The 26927-nt window shown below is 39.5% G+C and overlaps 1 protein-coding gene across 1 annotated transcript; it reads left to right on the top strand.

Annotated features, from left to right (window-relative positions):
• Positions 1-76: 76 nt before the first annotated feature.
• LOC118110040 (caldesmon) lies at positions 77-26849 on the top strand. Its single transcript, XM_047340000.1, has 17 exons — positions 77-743; positions 11439-11542; positions 14662-14787; positions 15646-15970; positions 16061-16084; positions 16166-16768; positions 17005-17040; positions 17144-17211; positions 17488-17734; positions 17885-18010; positions 19103-19146; positions 19236-19314; positions 19996-20127; positions 20209-20352; positions 21955-22026; positions 22120-23202; positions 24893-26849. The coding sequence occupies exons 2-16, from the start codon at positions 11469-11471 to the stop codon at positions 22126-22128; spliced, it is 2109 nt and encodes a 702-aa protein (XP_047195956.1). The 5' UTR covers positions 77-743; positions 11439-11468; the 3' UTR covers positions 22129-23202; positions 24893-26849.
• The last annotated feature ends 78 nt before the right edge of the window (positions 26850-26927 follow it).

Raw genomic sequence — 26927 nt, 5'->3', positions numbered from 1 at the left:
GTCACAGTGATATACGGTTAAGTGTAAATTCAGTGATGGAGCAATAGAAACAAATTAGAAAACAAACAACAGTGTTGTTTTGGAAGCACAGATATGCGTGCAATTTGGTTTGTGGTTTCCTCGAGCCCACTGGAAACAATAAACAGCCGAGACTGTTCAGCTACCACGGATGGATGCAGAGGAGTGGTTCTGAGTTTCTAAACGGTTTCTTGTAATTTGTCCAGACCAGAGGGGCTGAGCCAGGGAGAAAACCTCTAATTGGATGAAATTGCTCTAAAATAGACGCAGCGATCAGCATGATTTTTGCTCTATGAGGCGACTGCAATACATTTGACTGTATGGAATTGAGAAGTCACATGTAATGTATACGCCTTGTTGTGTTGTGGATGTGCATCATCCAGGCCTCTCAGGTGTTCGTGTGAGTTAATGTCTCACCATGCATGCATTCACTCCAGAGAGGGAGAGAAGACAGAAAATGTTCTCAGTGAATGTTAGCTAATTTAGCATAATAGAACCTACATCAGATTGAAATTACTATAATTAATCTCATATATAATTGTGTGTATAAACTGGATAAATAAATGGCATAAGTTCCTGAACACACACACACACACTGGCCAAGTGTGGACATCACTGAGTTGCAGTCGGAGCAGGCGGGGCTGTTCATGCAGTGTTTATAAACCTCCGGGGGCACGCGCTCCCCTGACTTCGAGCAGGAACAGTCACTTCAGTCTGCAGGCCTGGTAAGTTTTATGATGCTATCCTCTTACAGCTGAAACGGGATGTTTTTATTGTTATTATTATTTTCGAGTGATGTGGGTGAATTTGAGCAGAATAAGGCTGGCACTGTGTATTGTAGTTTTAGATGCTGTCAAGACATCATTTGATGTCACCACAGGGTGTAAGGGTTAAACTAACCAACTGGATTAGATTGGGAAGAGCTCTATATTCAAAACACTGTAAATAACCTGTTGCAATAAATTGGGTTATATATGGTATAAATACCTCACTCCTTGGAAAAAATAAGCCATTCTATTTAGTCTGATTACATCTATCTCAGGGTAGATGTGTTTTGAAAAGTTGATGTTTCATATCATCAATACAACTCATTTGATATTTAATGAGGAAAAAAAAGTCCAAAAACAGATTAAGCAGAACAAAGTCTGCACAAAGATGTTAAAACAGCAGGAGAGTGTATTAAAATGACTCACCTCTATGCACGTTTGTGCACAGGCTTGTGAATAGACAAAATGACATGAAATATGAAGCTAAACCTTTGTCTATTTTCTTTATTTATACTGACAACTTAAAAGCAATAATTTCCTTTCTTCCTTCAATTGTCATTGTCATTTGTTTTAAGTTCTCAAAAGATGCTTGTAAAGTTGACAAAACAACAATCATATAGTTTAGTATATTTATGCAGAGGAATCAGAAGGCTCTGTATCCACGTTGCATTTGTGACATGATTTCGGTAAGGCAGGACCTGCTCATTTCTAAAAGGGTCTGACAGATAAACGGCAAACTTGTCATTCCCCAATCGCAAAGTAATAACAAGCAGAAAACATCAATTTTGGTGGTTCTGAAAATCAATGGTTTCAAACTCCCAAATTCCTCCTCTTCTCCCTCTCCACGAGGCTCCGTGCTCGCATCTGAACTGTCAAACACAGCAGTGAATACTGTTATTTGTCTTAAGACTAAAGAGTTGACAACGGGCTGTGGAGGAGCTGTTTGCTGCCTGTGGACATGCCAAGTCAGTCTCCTATTCCTTAGATGGTATTGGAGATAAAGGCTACAATCACATGTGAGTTGGAGTTCATGACCATGGGCTCATTTCGTCCCTCCGGGTTTGCTGAGTATCCTCGGGATAATTTACCATCCTCAGAGAGAATGCAGCTGTGCAGAGATCCAGTAAAAATGTTTGTGAATGAAGTGTAAGTATTTTATGACATAGATTTGACTTCAAAGCTTCTATAAATCTACCCAAAGAAGAGTTCATAGATTTATTCTAATGACATGATGACTTAGGTTCCTCGTAAAAAGCTGCATTAAATCAGCTTGATCCAAACACCACTGTCTTTGACCGGAGAGAGCAGGGTACGAGCTGCCCTGTGCACACAAACACAGGCAGATGACTTTTTAAACAGACTTTTCAAGGCAGTCATTAAAAAGAAGTCAAATTTGCCAAATGAGAAACCGATACAGGGCTGAATCACACTGCTGATGCTTTAGTCTGAGCACAAATGAGTCCTTGTTGCTGAGAAGTGGCGTGATTTGACAGAGAGGAAGGCCGGCTGCTGTGTCGATGTACAGATGGGACGTTTTACACAGGAGAGGAAATGGTTTTCCACATGAGCAAATTGCGGGAGAGGTAAGAGGTGAACGTTACTGGCTCTGACATAAATGAAGGCATTCATCAGTAATCAGTCTGCCATCAAATCTACTTAGTAGATGCAAAGTGGAATAACATTCCTCTGGCTCGCACTCGGAACGATTGAAATGCAGGGTTTATTTGTTTAAACGTCCACCTGCTCCTGCACCATCGCTATGACGACGGTGATGATAGTTTGCCTCCCAGCAGCACTGTATGGAAAGTGGACTCATGGCGACTACAATGGAAAGCAGTTATTCTTAGATTTGTATAGCAGCAGGTATTTCCTAGAGTAAACCATGCTCTGTGTCTGCGGCCTTGCACTTTGCCAAGCTGGGACACTACAACTAACACTGGCTGTGTGCTTCCTTAAAAGGAGGCCGAGTACACTGTCTCAGCTGATGGGATGCAAAGCAGGGAGTGCACATAGCTGTATCTATTTCCATTGAGTCCCCTGGTCGAGGAGGAAACTGTTACTTAGCTCTGGATTTGGATTCATTAAACATATCCAAAGATAACTCAGTTATGTTTCATTTATCACTAAGAGCAAATTTGTCATAATAAAAGACAGAATACAGCAAGTGAACAACACATTTCCCTGGTTCAAGCTTCATCTGCCAGTGCATGATAGATTCCTTGTGTCCTTTGCTTATTAAAGCAAAGCTGAGCTGCACTGAGGAGAAACGAGGAGCCCGACTGAGTATCCAAATCTTCACTCGACCACTTGATGGTTATCAGCTGCAGATCGACACGCCCTCCTTTTCATACCAAACAAACATTTTAATGAGCTGCAGTAAAGGTCAGCACTACAGCGTGCACGTCCTGGCTGGTAGACTGAAAGGAATTTGCATCCTGGTCAGGGACTTTTTCTTATGTGACCATGTTTGGTCATGTGGAGTAAGCAGCTGCGGCTTCTTGATTCATTGCAAACGCCTCTCTGGCATCTGTTTGTCTCTGAGTGTGTTGAAGCACTTCCTTTATCTTTTAACAAGAATCTCCTCTGATTGGGGGTATAGAATTACCTCTATGTTGTATATATTTTGTATGTTTATTAGTGCAGATTACAGTGAGAGCAACCATGACATCACTTTTAATTCTTTATAAAACACTAGCCAGTATAATAAAGCCAAAAGTCAAATATTTACACCGTGAGATGAAAAAATCATTCATGGACACACCTCTGCTCTCACTGTGCAGTGAGTTGAGCACATTTTCTCACAAAAACTTAATAAGGTTCCTTCTTGGATCACGTCCCCCCCCCCCCTAAATTTCATTGAAATCGGTTGAGCAGTTTTGTGTAATCCTGCCAACAAACAAACAAACAAACAAATGCAGACAAAAATATAACGTACTTGGCGGAGGTAATAAAGGTTTAAGATCGTAGTTGGCCTCTGGAGTCTTTACTGGAAACCAAAATGACACCATCCAAACATTTATTGGGCTGACAATTCAATGGTACTGATCCCAAATCAGAAAAAAGATGTGAAACCATAGGGAAGCCCGCTGAATATCTCGCTGAGCAGACTTTGTGACTGGAGCTCTGTGACTGGTATTTATTCAGGGATCAGCCATGTCTGTGGAGGAGGATGGATGATCATGGTGAACCATACAAATCTTGAGGGCAGATATTACATTGGTGACCCAAATCCATCAAGGACATTATAATTAAAGACTCAAAATATCAAACCACTGCAATTTATCAATCAACGGCTCAAACCCTGTCTCAGATTCTGGGTTCTGGAACGTAACAACCAGGAGGGTGGTGTTGTTAGTTTGTCTGGAAGAACTCATCCATGTAAAAATACCCAAAGCATCTTTACCTTCATGTTTCAGCACTTTACCTTATTTTGCAAGAGCAGGCTGATAAATGATCAACAAAGCAGATGAGATGCTGTAAGAATTTGTTATTAGATTTAACGCAATGTGGAAGCTGCTATGAGTTTAAATGTATTGGGTTTCTTGTGGTCACACTCTGCTTGTGGCCCAAAGGATTGTGGGCAACTTTTTGCTAAACATTTTGCATCCACAGAACGAGTGACTGCGTTTTTGGCTTCTGTATTTGACCAAAATTCAAAAGGTTCAGAATTACAAAATAAATGCCACAATACCACTGTTCTGGATGGAGGACAAGTCAAACATCTCTCACAGGCAGGGCACCAGGAATTTAGTGCAGCAGGCAAACAGACTCCAAATGAAATCCCTCTCATCTGCTCATAATGATTTACCAAAGTCTTGTTTCTTACCTTGATTAAAGCCGAACAAAGAAGCGCAATGACATGAGAGTTGCATCTATAATGAGGTTCATATTCACCCCATTTTACACACTGTGAGCTGCCTGCACACAAGTCGTGTCTGTGCAACACAACACAAACATTTCACTTTCACTTCAAGGTGCATTATTTCTTAAGATGCAGAAATACCCCCATGTTCGCTGAATTGTTCCTGCAGCTTTGAAAATATTTTTAATAGATGATCTATGGAGTCAATTTTAAGGGTCTGCTTTCACTTATCTAATATAGGGCCACAGCAAATTGCAGTTTTCATTATCATTGACTTGTCATTTTTTTCTAAATTGATTGATTAGTTGCATTTTCTAATAAATTTCAGTTTTACTGACACTGTACTTTAGAGATTTAGTAGATTTTTTATATTTGGTAAAATTACTCAAATCACCTTAGATGATAATTTTCAGTTATTTTTAAGATCATTTTGTAGTTTGCAGTAAAGTAACACAATGATTATACAGTAACAGTAACATCAGTGAAAAACAGCCATAATAAAGAATGAAAAATTCACAGACCTGAAAAAAGAGTGTGAGCTAATTGGCTAAAAAAGCGAGTCGTGGTTGCTACTATATTAACAGAATGTGCAACTGAAAATGGCTGCTCCGAAGCAGACGCCCGTTGTTTATGATCACATTATGGCTCCATGCAAAAAGGACAAAGAGTTCATTTGTTATTGTCTTGCTTCCTTTTCGTCACACCCACCAGTCGTACTTGATTGATTACGAGACAGAGGGAGTTGTACAGACTGATATCCAGCTGCCTGCATGTTTCCTGAAAGAAGATGTGAGGTCTGCTGTAAGCTGCCAGACCAAATGTAAATCAGCCATTAAAACTAATTCTTTTTTTCTGCCTTTTCTTCTGATGTGTTATTAATACATTGGCAACCTCTCCAGAAAGACGCCATCATCAGGCCAGTAATTACACAGCCAGACTATATACAAACAGCACATGGCATGTACACAATGCTGGGATGAATCGAAACACAAAGGAGGACCATGCAATTGATGTAATTATGGGTCTTTAGTGGGAGTCTCTTAACTTTTGTATTGCATGCCAAGCACTAATGTCCTAGAAGACTTATTATAACCGTCAGTGGACCACTAGAGGAATTCTCAGGCTAAATCCTCAGCTTCAGAGACAAAAGAGTCAAATGTGGGTTCACTGTGATCTAACTTCTTTTAGTGGCACTGGCTCTGGATGTTTCCAAAAGCAAAACAAGTTTTATTAAGAACTGTGCTCGTTGATTACTCTCTCAAGGTCTCCCAGTTAAATTTTGCAAGTATATTAAAAGGATGAATCAAAAGTCTCTGAACCTTCTGTGTCTGCACCAGGTTAGAATAATATAGCTCAACATTGTAGGAGAAATAACACTCATGTCTACTGTAAGTGTTAAATATAGAAAAGGAGGCATAAGGTGATTAGACTGTTGGCATAAAAACTGGAGGGGGTTGTTTAAGTTATATTTTAAATATTATTTAATAATTTGTGGGCAAACAGAGACATAAAATGTCAATATTTCACTCAGTGAAGTTTCACACCTGGTTTGGTCCAGACCTTCAGGCTTTTCAGTTTAGTCTAAACCAAAGTGTGGAGTCTCAGACCAAGGTTCAGACAAATGGACAAAGTTTGATCTGACCAAAACAGTCTGGGTTATTTGCAGTGCAAAAACACTTCTATAGATAGTTTGGACTTTCGGAGCAATTGCAGGAAGTTGAGACAGGACCGAAAAGTAGAAGGAAAAAAGCAGAGGCCTTGCTGCTCTGTCCAGAAACAGAGTAGTAACTAAATTAATAAAAGGAACCTGTTTTACTTGTACTTTTGTGCATTTCAATCAGAAATTCTTGCAGAATTGAAAGCACGCCAACGTTAGAAACACACCCGTCAAACCAATCAATGTCAAGTATATGTGCAGCTCATGTAGGTGATGACGACAGGCCATACCTATGTTACACAAAATGCTTTTGGGCGCTCCTGGAATTGCAATGTGAAACCAATACTAACCACAAACAAAGAAGTAGCTGGGAGGTTGAGCCAGGCTCACTGTTCCCCCTGCAGACTTTATGCTAAGTTTGGCTAATTGCATCCTGGCTCTTGCTCAGTATGTAATGCATAGAAATGACTTGTCTTTAAAACCCATATTCTCTCAGAATATAGGCCACATGTGTATATCAGCTTGCTCCTGATAGCTGTGAAATGCTTAAATTCAAATGTTGGAACACATACATGACCAGTGTTCACCAGTCCACATGTCACAGTACATGCTCCCAGCAGCAAAGCAGAATTGTTTCCTTGTCAGGGCTGTTTTACGTGACTCTTGCAAACATCCACATAAATATTCACGAGAAGCATCTGGTCAGTGTTAGAGATGAGGTAAAGAGGTAAAACAAGATTAACCAGTAACTGATGTATAATTTTTAAACTGTTGCAGGCACCGTTCATGTGGGGTTTTTTGTGGCAAGTTACAACAAAAAGATAAAATTCTTAAAAGAGGGGGCACCACATATAAACGTTGGCTTTTTTGCATTTGAATTACCTTATGCAAGCAACACACTTCTAATTTATACAAATCACCTGTCTGATGACTGATGGAGCCACTGTTAGGGGGAAACTCTCCAGTGATTATCTGTAAATGTGTGTGTAGAAAACTAATTCCCTCTTGCTTCCAGAGTGGTGATTTGTTAAACTTTAGAAATGCAGACCTTTGCCAGCCTGGCTGGACCTGAGCCAATAAAAACAGGGCTGGATCTCCAAATCTGACGTGTGTGTGTGTGTGTGTGTGTGTGTGTGTGTGTGTGTGTGTGTGTGTGTGTGTGTGTGTGTGTGTGTGTGTGTGTGTGTGTGTGTGTGTGTGTGTGTGTGTGTGTGTGTGTGTGAGGTGTTCGCCTGCAGGTCAGTCAGTCTGCAGCATTATAGGGTCCATTACTAATATATGAACATTTGCAAGGAGAGTGATTGATATATCTTTGTATTATGTGTGATTGTGAAAAGGAAATAAGTCAGTGAAGATGTGAGTGTTTCACGTCCATAGATTAGAACTGGAAAACTGAATTTTCGCATGAATGCTTTTGTAAGAAATGTATGTTAATCTTATGTTTATGTCAAAATGGTGCTGTTGATAGGGGCTGATGGTGGATGATTATATTATTGACAAAAGCAAAATGAGCAGGTAAACAGCATTTAAATTTACAAATTTAAATGAGTTCCTGAACTCCACAGATCATTATAGTATCTGTGTTCGTAACAACCACCTCTAAAACTGTTTTGTTGAGCAGATATATGAGTGGCAATAAATCTCTTCCCTGTTTTGTTTAGAGGCACTGTTTAAACGAGTGCGCCCTTTTCTAGGAAAGCTCTTGTTGGAGATGTAAAGTGGGTGTTAGAGAAAGGCCTCTGTAGGCATGTTCTGTTTGTAAGCCTTTGTGACTGTATATGGTATCAGCCATAGTGAAAACCAAACTGCCTGTGATCCACTGCTCACTGTTGGTGGGCTCCTCTTCCACCCTGAAGATCCAGATGCCAAAATAAAGGGACGATACTGAAGTAGCCTTTTTAATAAGAGAGTTACATAAAACTCACTCATGCAGGTAAGAATATATTATAATGCTGTGCTACACTTAGTTTCAACTGGTGGGGACATAAACAGACCGCAGGTGGGTCACATCAGTGTAATGGGAGATAACCAGCCAAGTGCATGATATAAACGAAATAAAGTGTGATGTCAGCTTGACTCTGTGAGCTCATGTCACATGGACTCCCACTGCTTCTAATGTTGAGATAGAAAGATAGATTGATATAGAAGGAGAAGGACGAGAAGGTGGTTTTCTCACGAGGAAGGTCAGAAAACATATCCACATCCCTTTGTTTCAGCATGTTCTTAGATGTCAAATGATTCAGTGTGTGTGTGTGTGTGTGTGTGTGTGTGTGTGTGTGTGTGTGTGTGTGTGTGTGTGTGTGTGTGTGTGTGTGTGTGTGTGTGTGTGTGTGTGTGTGTGTGTGTGTGTGTGTGTGTGAATTTGATAGAGGGCTTTTTCCTTAACTACATCTTTAGTCTCACTTTCAGTGTGTTGCAGTTGTGTTATAAATTGCGCAGGAGGGTTATGGTTTGGTTGTGGGGATTTGTACTATTTCTATTGTTCATCAACTCTCTGTGTAAGTTAAAGGCAGAGTATGTTGAATTATGAGCTCAGCCGAAAGTTCACTTCATGGATGTCTATGGGTTTAGCAACACCTGCTTTAATGATTATATATATGAAAAATTTTGTCTTGTTTATACATTTTTGAGAAGTTTATAAGTGGATTTTACTACCTTTTGTTCAACAAAAGTAAAAATCTGACTGCAGAGATATAGGTCTATATTCATTACAGTGAATCATCAGACTACTTGATAAATATTAGACTACAATGAACTTTATTTTATTTATTTATTTCTTCAAGTAGTTATTGCATCTTTTGTTAACATGATTCAAAATGAATCTCTGTGCCTGGAGTGTAAGTATTTGCTCTCACAATTTAAATGAAAGAAAATTAGTTTGAATGTTTATTTATTTATTCATAATGATTTTCTGAGTGTTTGTTGGCTCCTCTGCACTTTGACATGAGAGTGTTCGGCGCCTGTTGGCGCTGCTGTCAGACTTTCTTTTCAAAGTTGATGGTTGATGGCAGCTGATTATTGTGCAAATGTTCCATGAGATGTTTTTATAAAGCTGGGTGTAAGCACATGGTGACTGGAAATGTTCTGAAGGCTGAAGGTGAATGAACCTGCATATTGTTTGCAAGTCTATGCACTCGACTTCTTCAAACACGATATCTTTGAGCACTTGAGATAATGCATCTTAGTGGTTTCAGGCGCAGGGAGTTATGCAGTTGGAGTCTTGGCACATGATCTTATGGTCTTACTATATTACATAAGTGGCTCAACTTTGGGAATTGAACCCTACAAGAGCAGGCCAAAACACAGATGTATTATTATTTTATTAGAGGCGCTCGAGAATTGCATCCATGATTAAATGATTAGTTTGAAAAGCTGCAGCTGAGAGATAGATGAGAAGACACCGCTGCCAAGTTAGCTTAGTTAAGACTGGAAACAGTGGACACAGCTTGGCTCTATTCACAGGTAACAACATCTTCCTTACAGCACCTCAAAGCTTAATAATCAATTCTTGATAAAAAAGGTACTTGTTTTAGACTAAAATGACAAATTCATACATGGTTTTTGTATCAGTTTAACAAATGAGAGTAGTGTGAGCTGTTTCTGTTTTTGTTTCGAGGCTAAGCAATACAGCTAGGCTACGCTACGATGAGCTTAGCTCAAATAAACTAAGATAAGCTACATTGAGCTAACCTCAGATAAGCTCAGTTGAGCTAAGCTTAAATAAGCTAAGATAAACTAAGATAGCATCATGGAGCTAAATTGAAATAAGCTAAGATAGGTTAAACTAAGATAAACTACGATAAGCTAAGATAAGCTAATATAAACCAAGATGAGCTAAACTGAAATAAGATAAGACGAGCTAACAAGTTGCCTGCTCTATAGCATCATATTTATTAGACAAACATTAGAGGTTTTTCTAACTTTTAGTAAGAATGTGATCGAGCCCATTTTATCATTAATGATGAAAACATTATTTATAAAAATATAGAGCAAGGTTTATTAAAATCTTGTGCAACTCTTTTTGGGGATTAGAGGTGCACAAGATTATGATGTGATATCATGATTATGAACTATGAACAAGAACAAATGTAAGAGAAGAGAGCGGCAGCAAAACACATATTTCAAATCAAGATGAATGATAATAATCGAATTAGTTTTTTCTAAACTGTTACAGCTATGTACTGATAGAATTAGTCTGTTTGTTAGAATTAGTGTAACAGTAAAAAGGAAACAGCGTTGGTAAAAATGAGCTCAAAGCATTAACATGCTGCAGGTCAGCTTGACAAAAAACATCTTCAGAAAGTCATTAACTCCTTGACAATAAATCTCAACCCTCTCTGAAGATAACACCTAATATAAAATGATACATGGTAATGTTGTACTACTGATTCATGACAGGATGCTTGAATGCTTTAGTTTATTGAAGTTTGCTGAAATTCATATGAAATATCTCTGCATCAGCTTATCAGCAACAAGATGGCCTCGAGAAAACAGGAGGGCATCAGGGGAGCAAGTAGAGTTTCAAAAAAATAAATAAAAACGGACTAAACAAGATCTACAGCACGTCAGACAGAGCAAAGAAAGCAGGATAAGATAAACTAAGAGAAATTATTTGAACAAGTCTGCAATCAGAGATCAGGGAGGAGAAAGGGAGACAGAGTAGAAGTCAGGATGAGGAGGAGGAGGAGGAGGAGGAGGAGGAGGTGGGAGCCTGTGAGAGAACGAGAGGGGAGCACAGAGGCAGGCTTTGCCTTTTCTGGTAGTTAAACGCTACTGAAAGAACAAGCAGGAATTCTCTGTGCTGCAGAGCGGCTGGGATATAAACCAGACTGTAGAAGTTGATGTATGAAGGAGGGGACACACTGCTGTCCATGGACTAACTTTCAGCTACTGTTCAGGTATTGTGAACCAACAGACTCTGGATTTTGTGACTTTTTACACCATTAAGCTGTCTTGGGTGTTGCTCCCTGCACTTTTTTACTCTAATTTGATTACTGCGTCTTCTTGAAAGTAGCATGTTTTCCCTGTCACAGTGGGATTTTGTTACTTATTAATTATCCCAAATGTACGATGCATGGATGGATTTATGATTGATTAGTAATTATCTATTTTGAAACATCTTCTTGTCTCTCAGTGAGAAAGTGAGGAGAATCTTTTGAGCATCATGGACGATGACTTTGACCGCCGCATGGAGCTGAGAAGGCAGAGGAGAGAGCAGATGCGTGTTGATTCTGAAAAGTAAGTATGCGCTCTTACAACATGTAAACATATGCAAAAGAAACACATGCATGCAGATAAATACACCGTCATGGACCATGACACTTTGTCACACAGAGAAACTGTTTTGGGAAAGTGAGTGAAATTCAGACCAAAAAAAGCTGATTTTGAAAATCAACTATAGAAGGAATACAAAATACCAAACTTCATCATCTTCAATCCAACCCTCAAAGTTTTCAGCAGGGTGTGACTTCAATAAACCATATCTGCTGTTGCTACCAGTTATTAGATAGCCGGAAGAAGTCATCAGGGTTGTGTGGAGTGGTTTAATCAAGAGGAGCCACTTTTAGAGACGTTTACAATAGTTTTACTTGCGCTTTTAAACTATGCTTAGTGTGTGTGAGTGATTTTGTGAGTGCCTGTGTGACTCCACATGGAGCAGCAGATTGGAGCAGACCAGACTTGGATGGAGCTCAGATGATGACAGGTTAATGATCTTCAGTGATTTCTTCACTCGTTGCAGAGTCACTCGACTGGGCTGCTGTTTGGAATTGTCCCTCACTCTCTGTCATCTCCTCTCCCTCACTCTCTGTTCTCAGATAAATATTACAGCACTGTTATAAAGTAGACTCTACGAGTGAAATGTGCACTCATGTGAGTAAAGTTGAATTTGATGTTAATCCTTGGATAATCTACATATAAATTGTAAGGAGATGGGAAAAAATGAACAGTAACTCATTGTCTGACTGGTGAATACATATTTAAAAACAAGTACAAGCAGTTTAAGAGCCGCTGAAAAACAAAATGAACCCAACAAATACTCTGCTGTGAAACCCCTGAAATTGGACATGTAGAGAAAGTCTTAATGCCCCTTGGCTTTCTCAACTGTTGAAAAGTGACACTCAAGCATTTGACATCTCGTCCCTTGCCGGTGCCATTACCTCTTTAAAACAACGGTTCTTCACTGAAGCGCAATGAATCCTGGGATAGGTTGGGCCGGGAAGGATCCACCCTTTGGGGGCCCTCGTTTCTTGGTGACGAAAGAAAGCATTTGTCGGTCACATTTGAAGGAGCCTTTGAAATGGGACAGCCTACGTGTGCCACTGTGATTTCATATCAGTCTTCCAATGCAGCCTCCGAAAGGATCTAGCTCCTGAATTGAGACATAGCTAAATACAGTTTGGGGAAGTCAGAAAGTATTGATAGACAACCTATAACATGTCGGGTATTTTGTTCTTTTAATGGGATTTGTTCAAAATCTAAAATACCATTGGTTTGATCCACCAAGAGATGATAGTGAAATGTGGCCATATCAACATCTCACGCATCATTTTCTTTCAGTTCAGGATTCAATTGATGTCCTATTGGAGTCTCAGAGAAGGAAATTGTTTACCTCAGACAGCTCTGCCATACCAACCCAGTCTGCCATGCAGCCTGTCGCCACCCTCCAGATCCTCCGCTCCTCTCTGCTGCCCAAGGAAGTGCTGCAGACGCTGGAATGTTGTGACTTCCATTTTTTAGCACAACACAGCCTTCTCAGAATGCGATAGACCCTGTCAGTTGGAGAGTTTTCAGTTGCTTTTCTATCATTTCATTCTGTTCTCCTGTTGCCCAATAAGCCCTCATCACATTTCCCCCTATTTATCATAGTTTCACATCCCTCGGGTTGCTCATCTGGAAATGTACCAGTAAAACTCTTACAGCAGCCTCACAGCAGGTCTCCAGCTTGAGGTGGAGTAATATCTAATTGAATTACTTCCTCAGTGATTACTTGAGGCGACCCACTGTATTCGGAGGAACCTTTGCCCGGGGATTTGTTGGATTTCTGCCTCATTTGGCTTTTTGTTTCTGTTCTAAAGACAGAGAGGATTCTTGTGGTTCTCATCCAACTCTTCCTCTCCCAACATCTGTAAATCATTGTGCAGCGGATTCAAGATGAGCAGAGGGAAGTAATACCCATGTTCTATCAATGGGCCATTTGAAGCTCTCTCTCTGCCTCATAAAGCCTGGTAATGCTTGGAAAGACCCAGGCTGGCACGCTCGAGAGTCTCACTGTGAATGTTCTCACAGTTGAATGAAAGTCAATGGAGGGATGTGAGAGGATGGAGGGGAAAACAGGAGGGCAACATTTTTGGCAATTGCCTCTCATCTATAATCGGCACATAATAGCCTATATTGTTAGCTTTCTAGAAAGATGTCTTATTCCCTCATCTTTCTCTTTTTCCACACTTTCTCTTGTGCTCTGATTCAATGTTCTTTGCAATGATAAGTTCCAAGGGGGTAATTGTTCTGTTTCTTCAATGTGACATTTGTATCTCAGACAAACAGAGAGTGTGTGTTTCTTATTATTTCATAGCCTGTTCTCATTCCGTTGTGGTTCCAGTCTCGATTATGTCTCTTGAGATCGTATGGCTTATATCAGCGGTTTGCAACCTGGGGGTCGAGATACCTCAAAGGGTACAGAGGAAACTTTCAAGGGCCGCCGGATACTTCTGTTACACAACATGAGGATATGTCTCAATTTTTTCCCTTTTCCTTTGGGGACATTGAATATTAGCTGTTTATTCCACTCGTGTTGGCCAATATGCCCTCATCATCTTCTCTCCATTTATTTTGTTTCACATCCTTTGGGTTGCTCATCTGGAGATGTAACAGTAACATTTATGTAAAACGTTTTTGAAGCTCCTGAGGGAGCTGTGTTAACACAAAATCTGATTAATTGTCTCACGTAACATCTGGCAGCATCGAATGAGGCTGAAAATGACAAACTTGTTAAAAAAAAAGAATGGAAACTGGTTTATACACATGGATGAGAATAGTGGTATTGGACTCTTTCCATGCAGGTCAACACAGGGTCAAGTGCTCTGAGAAGAAAGTTAATTCCCACTGTCTTCATGTTCACTTTGGTTTACACATTTTTTTATTGGGAAATAACAATATCAAGCATCTATTTCAGGGAAAAACATTTCCTCCTGAATAATTATCATGTTGTTAATGATTCAATTTCAGTAACTGGATAATGACTGTTAGGAAAACACATTTTTTCCTCAGTGTGTGTCTCATTATGGAGTAAAAATGTAGGAATGTCTTTCATCGTTTGACCAACACATTAATGTGTTTCTGTTTGCGTGATGGTTCAGGGTGGGTAACACCAACGATGATGACGAGGAGGAAGCACGGGAGCAAAGGAGACGTGCGAGGGAGGACAGGAAGAAGATGAGGGATCCTGAGGAGTCTGGTACTTCTGATGCTATCAACAGTAACAGGTACAATGAGGATGAGGGGACAAGAACTATGAAGTGTACTGTTGTGGGACAAAACAGAGGAACTTAGGCATGAAAAAATATAGACCTCTGAGTTTAGCCTCTGAATCAAAGCAGAGAAGAAGACTTGAGTCTTTTTTTAGTTTAGAGGTGACCAACAGGGAGAGCGGTTTAGTGAGTGAGCGCACAGAATCTGCCTAAGTGTCAAGTTAATGACTCAAACTGAAGCAGAGGAGAGCAGACTAATAGTTTTGAGCAGGAGCAGATTTCCAAGTGGGTATGAGTAGTTTGAGAGAGCGAGCTGAGAGGGATGGAAATCATTACGAAATCTGTGCACTATTTGAAGATATAATGCTCCAACAGCACTGTGATTTAATTGAGTGAGTCTGATACTTATAAGACTACTATAAGAGAATGGGAGTAAGAATTAGATATTTTAGAGAAAACAATAAATTTATTAAACTCCAAATAGTTTTGCAAGTACTTGGGACCAACATGGTTCACTACTGGGTAACAAAAGTTTGAGGAAAATAGTAGGCCACGAATAACCCTGTCCATACTGTGATTAATAAGGAAAACTTAAAGAACAGCAAAACATTATATTATTTATTATTGTTTAATATCAAATATTAGCTATGTTAGCTATAATTTCCTCACACTTCTGTTTTGTTGGCACTAAACTTTACCTGCATTTAGGTATTGATAATCACTTCGAATATCAATATTTGGAACTGCTTCCAGTGGCTGTGTCCTTCTTTGAATGATTTCCACAGCAGAACGATTCTTGATTTGTTGGTTTATTAAACTACTGAATTTCAGACTCTGGTTCTTTATGAACATATCAATCTCACGTTTCTACAGTGTTGAAGAGAACGAATCCTCCTCCACCACCACTGACACCACCAGTGCTGGAGGTGCAGATGATGACCAGGCTTTGCTGGAGCGCCTGGCCAAGAGGGAGGAGCGCAGGCAGCAGAGAATGAAGGAGGCGATGGAGAGACAGAAGGAGTTAGACCCCACCATCAGCACCGGTGATGGCACAGACGACCCACTGGAAGAGGCGTCCTCCTTTAGCAGCAGTCAGCAGCGTGAAGAGGAAGAGGAAGAGAAGGAGGAGGAGCAGGACCAGGTGGCAGAGGCGGATATGAATTCCTGGAAGAAAAAGGATGAAGAGGAAGTAGAAAAGGTAAGGATGAGTTTCCAGCTTTTTTTCTTAAGAGAATAATGTACTTAAAACAAAAAATATATATTTTGGAGGATTTTTTTCTCTTGGCAGGAATCATCAGCCACAAGAAATTATGTATGATCTTTTCTTTTCTTCCTATAACTTTATTTCTATTAATTAATTAAATTAAATTAATAAATCTAAATTATCCCATAGGAGGAGATTGACGCTGCAACAAATGAAGAGGTTGATCAAGGAAAAGAAGAGGAAGCTGTTCCTGATGTTGACAATGAGCAAGAAGAAAGGGAGAGGAAAGAAGAGGAGGAGAGGCAACAAAGGGAAATGGAGGAAAAGCTGAAGAGAGAGGAAGAAGAGATGCAGCAAAAGGAGGAGGAGGAGAGGAAGAAGAGGAAAGAGGAGGAACAACAGAAACAAATGGAGGAGAGGCTGAGAGAGGAGGAAGAAGAAAAACAGAAAAAAGAGATGGAGGAAAAAGAAGAGAAGGACACACAGAACAGGGAGATGGAGGAGAAGCGGCAAAAGGAAATAGAAGAGCGGCTGAAAAAGGAGGAGGAAGAAAAACACAAAAAGGAGATGGAGGAAAAGAAGAAGAAGGAAGAGGAAGAAAAGCGGAGGAAAGAAATGGAGCAGAAGAAGATAAAGGGAGAGGAGGAAAACAAGAAGAAGAAGGAACTGGAAGAAAAGAAAAAGAAGGAGGAGGAGGAAAAGCGGAAAAGGGAGGCAGAGGACAAAAAGAAAAAAGAGGAGGAGGATAAACACAAAAAGAGAGAGATGGAGGAAAAAAAGAAGAAAGAGGAGGTATTGAACTCAACCTTTTGTTTTATTGTCCCAATTTTTGAATTAACAGAATAGGGACATTTTATTCTAAAGCAAATCCTGGATGTCCAGGATGTTAGAGCATAACATGTCTTGAGTTTAGATTTGCCTTGAATTCATTTTCTTTCACTTTTTTATGGGTTTTTGACAAGATGTGTCTCAACTGAGCCTTCGTTCCATTATTGTATTAATCTTGTTCTTCTCTCTTCTGGGTTAAGGAGGAAAAGCTAAAAAGATTTGGTCTTAAGGAAAAGGTAAAGCAAAAGTGATTAATTCAATACACCTGTCAGCTAAAATTGAAGCTTTACAGTTCAGTGCGGTTTTTATATGTCTAAATTGTTTCTTTCTTTTTGTAAGAATGAACCAGCCAAACAGAACGGAGCCTTCATTGAGAACAAGCTCAAGAAAACAGAGAAGACATCAAGGTAAATCTTCCCAGACACCTCATTCCAATACAACACAATGTTTTTAACTGACACCACTTCCATGTATGATTGTCTTTGTCATTTTTTTTTATTGCTCATTCATTTCATTTCCTACAACTTTATAATAAGAGTTGTACATTTGATAGATTATGAGAAAATGGACTCAATGTAACCATTACTTTTTTAGTGTTCATTTACAGTTCAAATCATTTTCAAGTCACCGGTCATGTGAGTTTGTATATGTGTGTGTTGGTCATTAAACAACTGCCTGTGCAGGGACAATGCTCCCTCCACGAAGGGAGACGACGTGGAACGAAAGGAGGCTGAACATAAGCTGCAGGAGCTGAAGCGCCGGCGAAACGACGCAGAGAGCGAGGAGTTTGAGAAGATGAAGCAGAAGCAGCAGGGCTCAGAAGCCGAGCTGGAGGAGCTGAAGAAGAAGAGAGAGGAGAGGAAGAAGATCCTGGAGGACGAGGAGAAGCAGAGGAAACAGGAGCTGGAGGACAAGAAGGCCAAAGAACAGGTCAGGATGGACTCAGGAATTCATGATACCACACTAATATTCCACATTGTGAAATTTTGTAAGGAACCGAGATGTAAAACAACACTTAACTTTAGTTTGATTTGATTGTTGTGCCGAAGATGTGACAGTAAATTGTGGCTTTGGTAACAGGAGGAAAGGAAGAGGATGAAGGAGGAGATAGAGAAGAGGAGGGCAGAGGCTGCAGAGAAGAAGAAACAGAAAGAGGAGGACACCTCAAAACCTTCCTTTGCTATCAGTCCCAAAGGCTCCTCCAAGGTGAGTCTTGGACCAGAGGTTCAGACACATTACAGATGTTTTACAGGGTTTCCATCATCAGTAAAAAAAACAAAAAAAAACTATATTATACATTTTCTCACTTATTTTTACTTATCTATGAATGTAAATGAACCTTGGTTATATATGTATTTAGAACCTCCACACTGTTAAAAGGATGAGGCAGTGTTTATGAGCGCTGGGTGTGCTGCCCTTCTGCAGGATTCTGGGAGTTTTGGAAATGAGAAAAGTAGGATTTGAAGTCCTCTGATGAAGGTCTGAGCTAAACTTCCCTGTTTCAGACGGAGCCTCAACAGAGAGACTGTAATCAGGTAGTTTGAGTTAATAGGGACTTTCCTGAACAGTGACGAGCTATTGTAGCAGAGTCCTAGAAAAACAACAAGGAACTGGAAATTGCCATAATTAGATGAACATACTAACATCATCGAACTCACAGCAGGAAAGAATTGCATCTCACATTAGGTGAAACGACTCCTTTTCAGCATTGCGACAAGTTTGTCTCTCTGATCTGTTTGTATTTGTTTTCTACAGCTGAGAGACATGGCAACCAAAGCACAGCTACGTCCCTTTATTTTTGGTTTTGCTCATTTATTTTCAATATTGCTATTAGACGTATATTAATAGATGACAAGAATATAAAAATATGCTGTCTGCCATTTGAGCTCTACTCAAATATGGCAGTAGACGATCTATGATGCCTTTTCTTGCTGGAGTATTTTTGGAGGAATGTTCAGAATTGTGTGTGTACATAGAAGTTCTGGTTCATTTTTAACAGTATTCCTCATCCCACACACCATGCTTGGTGTGTGTGTGTTTGAGCTGTGTGTGTGTGCGTGTGTGTGTGTGTCCTGGCTCTGTTACAGCCAAACTCAATCACTCGGGCCCTGACCAGTACAATGATCAGTAGCAGTACAGAGAGACCTTCCCAGAGACAGACTGATCTGCCTCTCAGTGAGAACGTGTTTGAGACAAGCGGGGAAAAAAAGGGCAGCTCGACCGAGTCTAAACTTATGTGCACATGTCAGTGACTCTGACTTATTTATAACTTAAAACTTTATGTTTTGTTGTGTGCAGATTGGAGAGAAGGCAGAATTCTTGAGCAAATCAGCCCAGAAAAAGTGAGAAATAAATGGTTATTTTTCAGTAAATGAATAAACCAGGGGTTGGTGTGTCTTATTGAAGTAAATTGTGTTGTTCATCTTTGCAGCACTGCAGCAAGAGTGTCACACACTCCACTTGTGTCCAAGATAGGCAACAGACTGGACCAGTACACTTCTGCACTCCAGGTGAGATGAGACAACATTAATCACTGTCCTCAGAGCCTGAACTCAAGTAAAGGTGCCAATACTACAATGTAAAAAAACTTAATTAGAGATAAATCCTGTATTAAAATTCTTAAGTAAAAGCAAAGAAGTATTATCCGCAAAATGTACTTCAATTATCAAAACTAGGAATGACAAGTGAGAGAATAGGAAAGTAAAAAAGTAAGTATTGTTAAAAAAAAGAAAAAATATTTGTTTTTGGACTTTCTTCAAATATTAGATAATTTCACATCTTTTGCCCAATCACAAATGAAAATAAAATGAAATTGAATAAAACTTGAAAATAAATTAACAAAATGGAATTATCTGAAAAGTCTAGTGGGGAAATGTGTCTTTGGTGTAACTCGTGTAAAATATGGCAATGAACCTCAACGATACACAGCTTGGATTGGTAAATTAGAAAGGATTGGAACCACTGATTAAGTAACAATGCATCTTGTTTTTAATCTGCAAAGTAACTAATAACCTTGGCTGTCAAACTAATTTGGCAGAAAATGGAAACAGAAATAAAATGGAAATAGTCAAGGTCAGAACAAGCACCTTTGGAACAGTATTGAGTGAATGTAGTTTCCACCATTGATCCTCGCTCAGTGTCCAGCTGTTTTTTGTCCTTTCAAAGATAGAAATCATCTTCTGTCTCCACAGGGTAACAAAGAAGGCAAATCCCCCAAGTCTCCTCTGGCAGATATTCCTACAGGAGGCACACGCAGCATCAAGAGCATGTGGGAGAAAGGCAACGTCGGTGGCTCCTCTGAAAGTCCAGCCCCTGCCAACAAGGTGGAGGATTGAGAAATCAAGGACGGACAGGTTCACTGATGGACCATGAGACTGAGTACATGAGATCTTTTTTTCCCTCAGGACTTGGCTGTTATCAGAGGAGGTGTGGCTGGACGTGTCAACAGCTGGATGGCAAAGCCTGCAGAGCCAGAGAAGTCGGCACCTGCATCTGCACCTGCAGCAGCAGCAGCAGCAGCTGCACCACCCGCAGCAGCAAAGCTGGCAGTAAGGCCCGATAAACCCTTGTCTTCATCGCACACAGGCTATTGTAAATTAGACACCAGTGTTACTTGAACACAGTAATCCCTTGATATTCAGTACACGCTAATGTTCTCATTTGCACGTCAACATGCCAGCCTTTTGTTGGCTGTGGCCTTTATGTCTGAGCTGCAGGAGCGAACAGCGTTGGTGTAGGAGTGTGGTGACACCACATGGACAGTTTACGTAACAGCATCTGCAAATAAAGCAACCCTCCAAAAAAAAAAGCTAAAGCTAGATGATTGCAGTTTTTAAACATAAACACGTGGAAAGAAAACTTAGAATATACAAAGAATATTGTTCTCATTGTTGCAGACAACTGTTCAACCACAAAGCAGTGATTCAGACAGCAGCATATCTACATGCACAGGTTTTCCTATGCCTTTCTATACGTTAATCAAATTGACCTCTGCAGGTATTTCAGATTATTTTACTGCCCATGGAACAAACAGCACTTACAAAAAGTTTGCTCAATCTTTGTGATTCTGCCAAAAAAACTATATGCTGTATTTTTATCTCACTGCGACTCCATTCTCCAAGTCTCCTTCAGGCTAAGGTAGAAGGTCATGTCCCTTCACATTTGTCAGAGACATTATTCACTTGTCTCACAACACAGACAATATAACCAACATGTCATGGAATTATTAGTTTAGTTTATTTACTGATGGTATTGTGCCATTAAATAGAGGAGGTCATTTTTACTTGGCGGGCGCTGTGTCCTTGACTCAAAGTAGGACACCAGCTGCTAATCCCAGCAGGTCGTCTGGAGACATTACTCTGTGTCCATAAGCAGAACGGTTGCAGAATGAAGTGTGACATTGTTCTAACGTGGACATTTACGAGCGAGATATCTTTAGTGTCAAACGTCTTGGCCAAAGGAGCAGTTGGTTGTAACCTTGCCTCTACTTTTGCGGCAACGCTTCCCCCTGATGGGATGAAACTGGATAGCAGTCTGGTGCATGATCAATTCTTTAAATGGTCTGTGTTCTCTTCTCTGTGTGTTTACTTGTTTATTTCTTATCTGCCTTTCTCTCCACTTTGCTGATGCACCTGTTTCTTATAGTTTTCCTCACTCAAACTTTCCCTGCTCCTCTCTTCAAACTGATAAAGGTACCCCTTTGCATACATATCACTTCAACTATAACCAATAATCAGACACACAATGAATATTTATTCATCAGATGAGGTCAGATTAGATGAGATGAGATAAATTAAAATGAGATTAAGTAAGATGAGTTAAGATAAGATATGATAAATTGAGATGAGATAAGATAAATTGAGATGAGATGAAGTAAGATGAGATAAGATAAGATATGACAAGTTGAGATGAGATAAGATAAATTGAGATGAGATGGGATGAGATAAGATAGGATGAGATTGTCCTTGAGGAAATCTGTCTGACAATAACAGTATTTTCTCAAGAAGACTAGTTTTACTTTTGATACTTCCAGTATTACTTATAATGGAGTATGTTTACATAGTTGTACTTCCCCTCTGGTAAAGAATGCAGTTACTTCTTCCTCCCCTGTGTGAGACTAAAAGGTGCATGGTTGTTGTTGTTTGTGACAGGAAGTGAAACCAGGTGACGTTGGTAACAAGCGCGGCATGTGGGAAACCAAGAAAAGCTCTGCACCTGCCAAGGTAACACACACACACCTCCTGTGTTTAACACCTTCATGTTCGAGTTTTAAGGGATTCTATAGTGACATGATCCTGTTTGTTTGTTTCATTCAGTCTAAATAATCAATGGTGAAAGAGGTAACACTCAGTGCATGTTCCAACAGGCATGGTGTGACGGATTTGTGATGATTACACTGATTTTACATCTTCACCCAACACAAATACGATTGGTTGTCGTTGTTTTTCTCAGTTCAGGCAATTCAAAAAGTGATTCAGTCAAAATCTGTATGATGTTTCTGTGAGAGACTGAACTCCCTTTGTAACTCCACATTCTCCGTCCACCTTTGCTCCTTATATTCAAACGTAACCATGGTTTGCAATGAGAAGCACAGACGTCTCTTGTGGATGTGATACACCCAAACAATTTTCGGACAACTGAACCTCACACATCTGTAAACATTAATTATCTCCTATTAAAAGTAAAATTTGGGTTTTCAAGTCTCTGGCTGAGCTGCCTGAACTGAACTGTGAATATTGATTTTGACGTGATGAAAGAGTAGATTTCTGTATTTCTCACTTACACTGTACTGTAATATACACTTTATTATTTGGATTACTTTGTTCCCTGAGTGGTGTTGAGGACATTAATAGTTTTTCCTTGGCTTTGATTGTGTTGTTTATGTGGAACATGGATTATTTTTAAACATGAATGTGATTGGTATGTTGTGACTGGACATTTTGGCTGCACTGTGCACAGCTTTTTTGTGCCAAGATACGAGCTGCATTGCAGTGAGGAGGATAATATCGTTGAGCGCATGTGGTTGTGTGTGATGTGATTTTCTTTCAGACGGGAGTGTTTTAGTAAACTCTGACATATGGTATATTGTATATTGTATATTGTCTATCTATTAAACCAGTCCCCAACATTCACCCTCCCATATCTATTTGCTTTCATCACCATGATTTTCGTATTGTTTCATTTATATCGATCCTTATTCACTCTCAGGAAGCAGAAGTTAACACACCTAAGCTTGAAATGTATCCCAGAATATTTTTGAGAAATTGTTTCTACACCATCAACTGTTTTAATTTGACAACATTATACAGTTTAAAATTTTACAGATTCTTCTTCTCATATTTTCTTCTCATATCTTCTCCAGGTGGCAATTGTAGGAAAGGGCAAGTTTGTCACAAATGGTAAGTTTGTAAATTGATTGTAAATAATGTTTGATTCTAACTTACTTGTCAAAGTAAAAGTACATATATAATATGATATAAAACCGAAAAAGGCGTAAATGAAGGGGGTCAAATCTACAATCCCCATTCAACAATCATTTTATGGCTAAATTCCAACAAAAATTTAATTTGAGCATGAACTCAAAGAGAATGAATACGGCGAAATGATTCAACAAGCAAAAACTATTTCATTATTAATTTATCGGCATCTCGGTCATTGTTTTAAGACAGACAGTTACTTGAGTAATGTCTTTGGAGTAGGGAGTAGGTCTCTTACTTTTTGAAGTTTTTACCTTACTTAACTACGTCACTCTGAGTGTGCATACTTCCACTAAGGCGCAACAGTCCCCTCATGAAACCACATTTAAATTCTATAGATCCAGATCTTTATTTGGATCTGCCCTAAATGTCACACAGTCACAAATATCGGCCCATAAACAAGTCTGATTTAATATTCTCTGAGAAATCAGTTTTTGTTAAAGAAAATTAAAAGAAATTCGGCACCAAAATTGTATGGGTTCCTCCCTGATCCATGTCCCATCCTTCCACCAAGTTTAGTGGTAATCCATCCTGTAGTTTTTGTATAATCTTGCTTAAAAACAAATGGAGGTAATTAAAGAACATGAATACTTTCTCCACCACATGTTACATACTACATGTTAAACCAGGATTTGTTCAGATCAATCCTCGGGGAAGCAGAGTTTAGTTGAGCGGTCGCTGTACTTCTCTGGGGGGGTGTGTGCATGCCATGACTGATTTATATCCCCCTATGGACTCATAACCACTACAGCCCACCAACCTTCCTTCATGTGCCAGAGTAGCTGCTCACTGTAAATCAAATCTGTTGCAGGAGATTTTTGGGCAGGAGCTTGGCTCTGTGGCACTGTGGTCTATATTTAAAAAGCCCCTCACCCTGACCTTGTTTCCCAGTATAAAGAACCTCCAGACTCCTGGGATGGCTGTCATGTCTTTGCGTTGCACTGTTCACCCGGTGCCACCTGGGCTGCCCACTAACGGCGAGCTGTCAAGCAGTGCAGCTGCTTGATTTTCACATTAAAGCCAACTGCTAGGGAGGATTACCAACTATTTAATAAACAAATCGCAATAATCATAAGGCTTATTCAGTCATTGTTAATGATAAAGACCCTCCACGTAGCCCTACAGCCTGGGAGAGAACTTCACATTCATATCAATCATGTACTCATGACAAAAATGTGTGTCAGTCTCCGTGATCAAAAGTCCCATTTCCTCTGACACCAAGCCCGCTTGAACCAGAATGTGAACAATAGAGGTGGAAAAGCGTTTGTCAAGTGTCAGCTTCAACCCTAAATAGCTATCGTCCCCTCTTCTTCATCAGAAATAGACTGAGCAATGAAGTAAAGGGCAAATGACAAAGTTACAGCTTTCAATCACACAGAAAAGTGTCCTGGCTTTGGCTGCACGGTACGTGTCAACACCAGGGGGACTGTGTCTGGCACACAGACACACACACACACACACATGCACATAGAGAAGTAGGGGTGCGAAAGCTCTGAGACAAATCTCATTAAACACCTTAGAAATGTTGGTAAATCATACTTTTTTTAAATGCAACATGGATGAATGCTTTAACTAATGGATCTTTAATGTGTCTTCTTCTTCTTTCTATTAGCAGGTGTAAGACCCTAACCAGTGACCCCATCATATCAATCAAACCCGACCAAACACAAGGCTACTCTGCTCCTGTATGTGCTTCCATTCCCCTTCAACACGCCTGTATTTTAAGTTCCGAGTGAGAGAAAGACGAGGGACCGGGATGAGTGACGTTAAAGGGTTCCAGTATATGAGTCAGCTCATATTATACAAAAAATGTATTGATTTGTATTGATTTGATTGGTTTTGATCTTTTGATCTTTTTCATAAAGAAATTCGAAGATGTCATATTAAACCACAGCTTAAATGATTGATAGCTCATGGGATAGATTTCGTCCTCATTTTTCCCCAATTCAAAAACTTTAAATTCCAGCTTTAACGAAATTCAGATCGCCGTCAGGACACTGATCCACACTGACCCACCCAATTAGAAGCATTTGTGTTATAGTTTCCTACACACTCACTGCTTTTTTGGGATGATAGTCACAGTTTTAACTCCATAGAAAGCCTGTACATATTTAATTTGTTTCAGTAGTTAGCCACTTTCTAATGAGGGACTCTTCAATCAATCAATACAATTTTATTTGTATAGCCCATCATCACAAATAACAATTTGTCTCATAGGGCTTTAACAAGGTTAATGAAGAAGGTTTATGAATAGAGTAATGCATTTCGTAGTGGCTAATACATCTTTTACTGTTGCTTTATCGATCAGTTTTAAGTCATAACTGTGCTGTTTTATACTAGTGACCCAGTTTTGGTGCCACTTTCTAATCAGGAATCTCTTATCAAAGATTTATTTGTTGCAACTGAAGACTTAGTAAATAGCATACGAATGCATTATAGATCAGTTATAAGGTGGTTTGACAGTCAGTCCTGAGTGAATCTCAACATCTACTGGATGGTTTGTTGTGAGATTGTGTACAGACGAGGTTCATAGTTCCCAGAGGATGAAGCCTGCAGACCTTGGCGATCCCTGGTGTTGATCATCATTTAGTTATGAGTGAGCTCTATTGACAATCACAGCTGGATGTCCATCATGTTTGTTACAGAGATTCTTCTCAAACTGATTCGTAACAACACTCGTGATCCTCTAACTTTCCATCTAGTGTCAATGTAAAGGTCAATAAGGTCAATAAGGTAAATAAAGTTACCTTAAAGGTTAATTGTCCAAAACTTTGGTTTATAAGCAAATACCTGCAAAAAAATCAAATTCCCACAATCCTCAGCGGTAACATTCTTTTATGTTAAAGAGCTCAAATAAGATGATGAGTGGGTGGATTAATGTTTTATTGATTAAGAAGTCCATATGTCTTATAACCAATTGAGTTATTAATGGATTACCAACATTTATAACTAACATATTTATAAATAGAAACAATAAAACCAGTCAACAGGTTATTTTAAAACCTGGAAACCTAAAACCTGTTCTTTTAACGACCTATAACTGATATATAAAGCATTGGTAAATAGACTATTAATAAAGATATTGGTTTCCTCACACAGGATCCTCAGAGCAGAACAAGATATCAGTGACTCATTCTTCCCAGAGCGACAGCCAGAGTATAACAGTTAAAAGCATGACAATCATTCTGTCAACAATTCCTGGTTATTTGTATTTTTGACTTGTGGCAGTTTAACAATCACATTATTGTGTCGTATAAGCACAAGAGAAAGTCAAGTAAATCACGTGCAAGAGAGAAAACCACTGTAACAACTAATCAGTGATCAGTCAGACCCCATGCTTATCCATAATCAGATTACATGCCACTGTCTTTGCATGGCAACTGCATTATGCTTTCAAGTTTGAATATTTCCTGAAATGAACTTTAAATTGTAGCCTGGTGTTTCTATCAGTGAACACGAGTTGAAATCTGCCAAAATGTATTGTGAGTCTCATGCAGTATTGTTGGTTTGAATGTTTGAAGTTATTGTTTGTGCTTGCTTCAGCAATAAAGAAAAAAAAAAGGAAAAAAGTCTTTGTTACAGTTCTGTTGCCTTGTTTTTTCATATCAGGGGGAAAATGTTGCTCCACGTTTTTTTTTTTACCAAAG

The sequence above is a fragment of the Hippoglossus stenolepis genome, chromosome 5 (genome assembly GCF_022539355.2).
Source record: "Hippoglossus stenolepis isolate QCI-W04-F060 chromosome 5, HSTE1.2, whole genome shotgun sequence".
Taxonomy (NCBI): domain Eukaryota; kingdom Metazoa; phylum Chordata; class Actinopteri; order Pleuronectiformes; family Pleuronectidae; genus Hippoglossus; species Hippoglossus stenolepis.
Note: the sequence above shows the minus strand (reverse complement) of the source record. Positions and strands in the feature narration are given on the sequence as shown.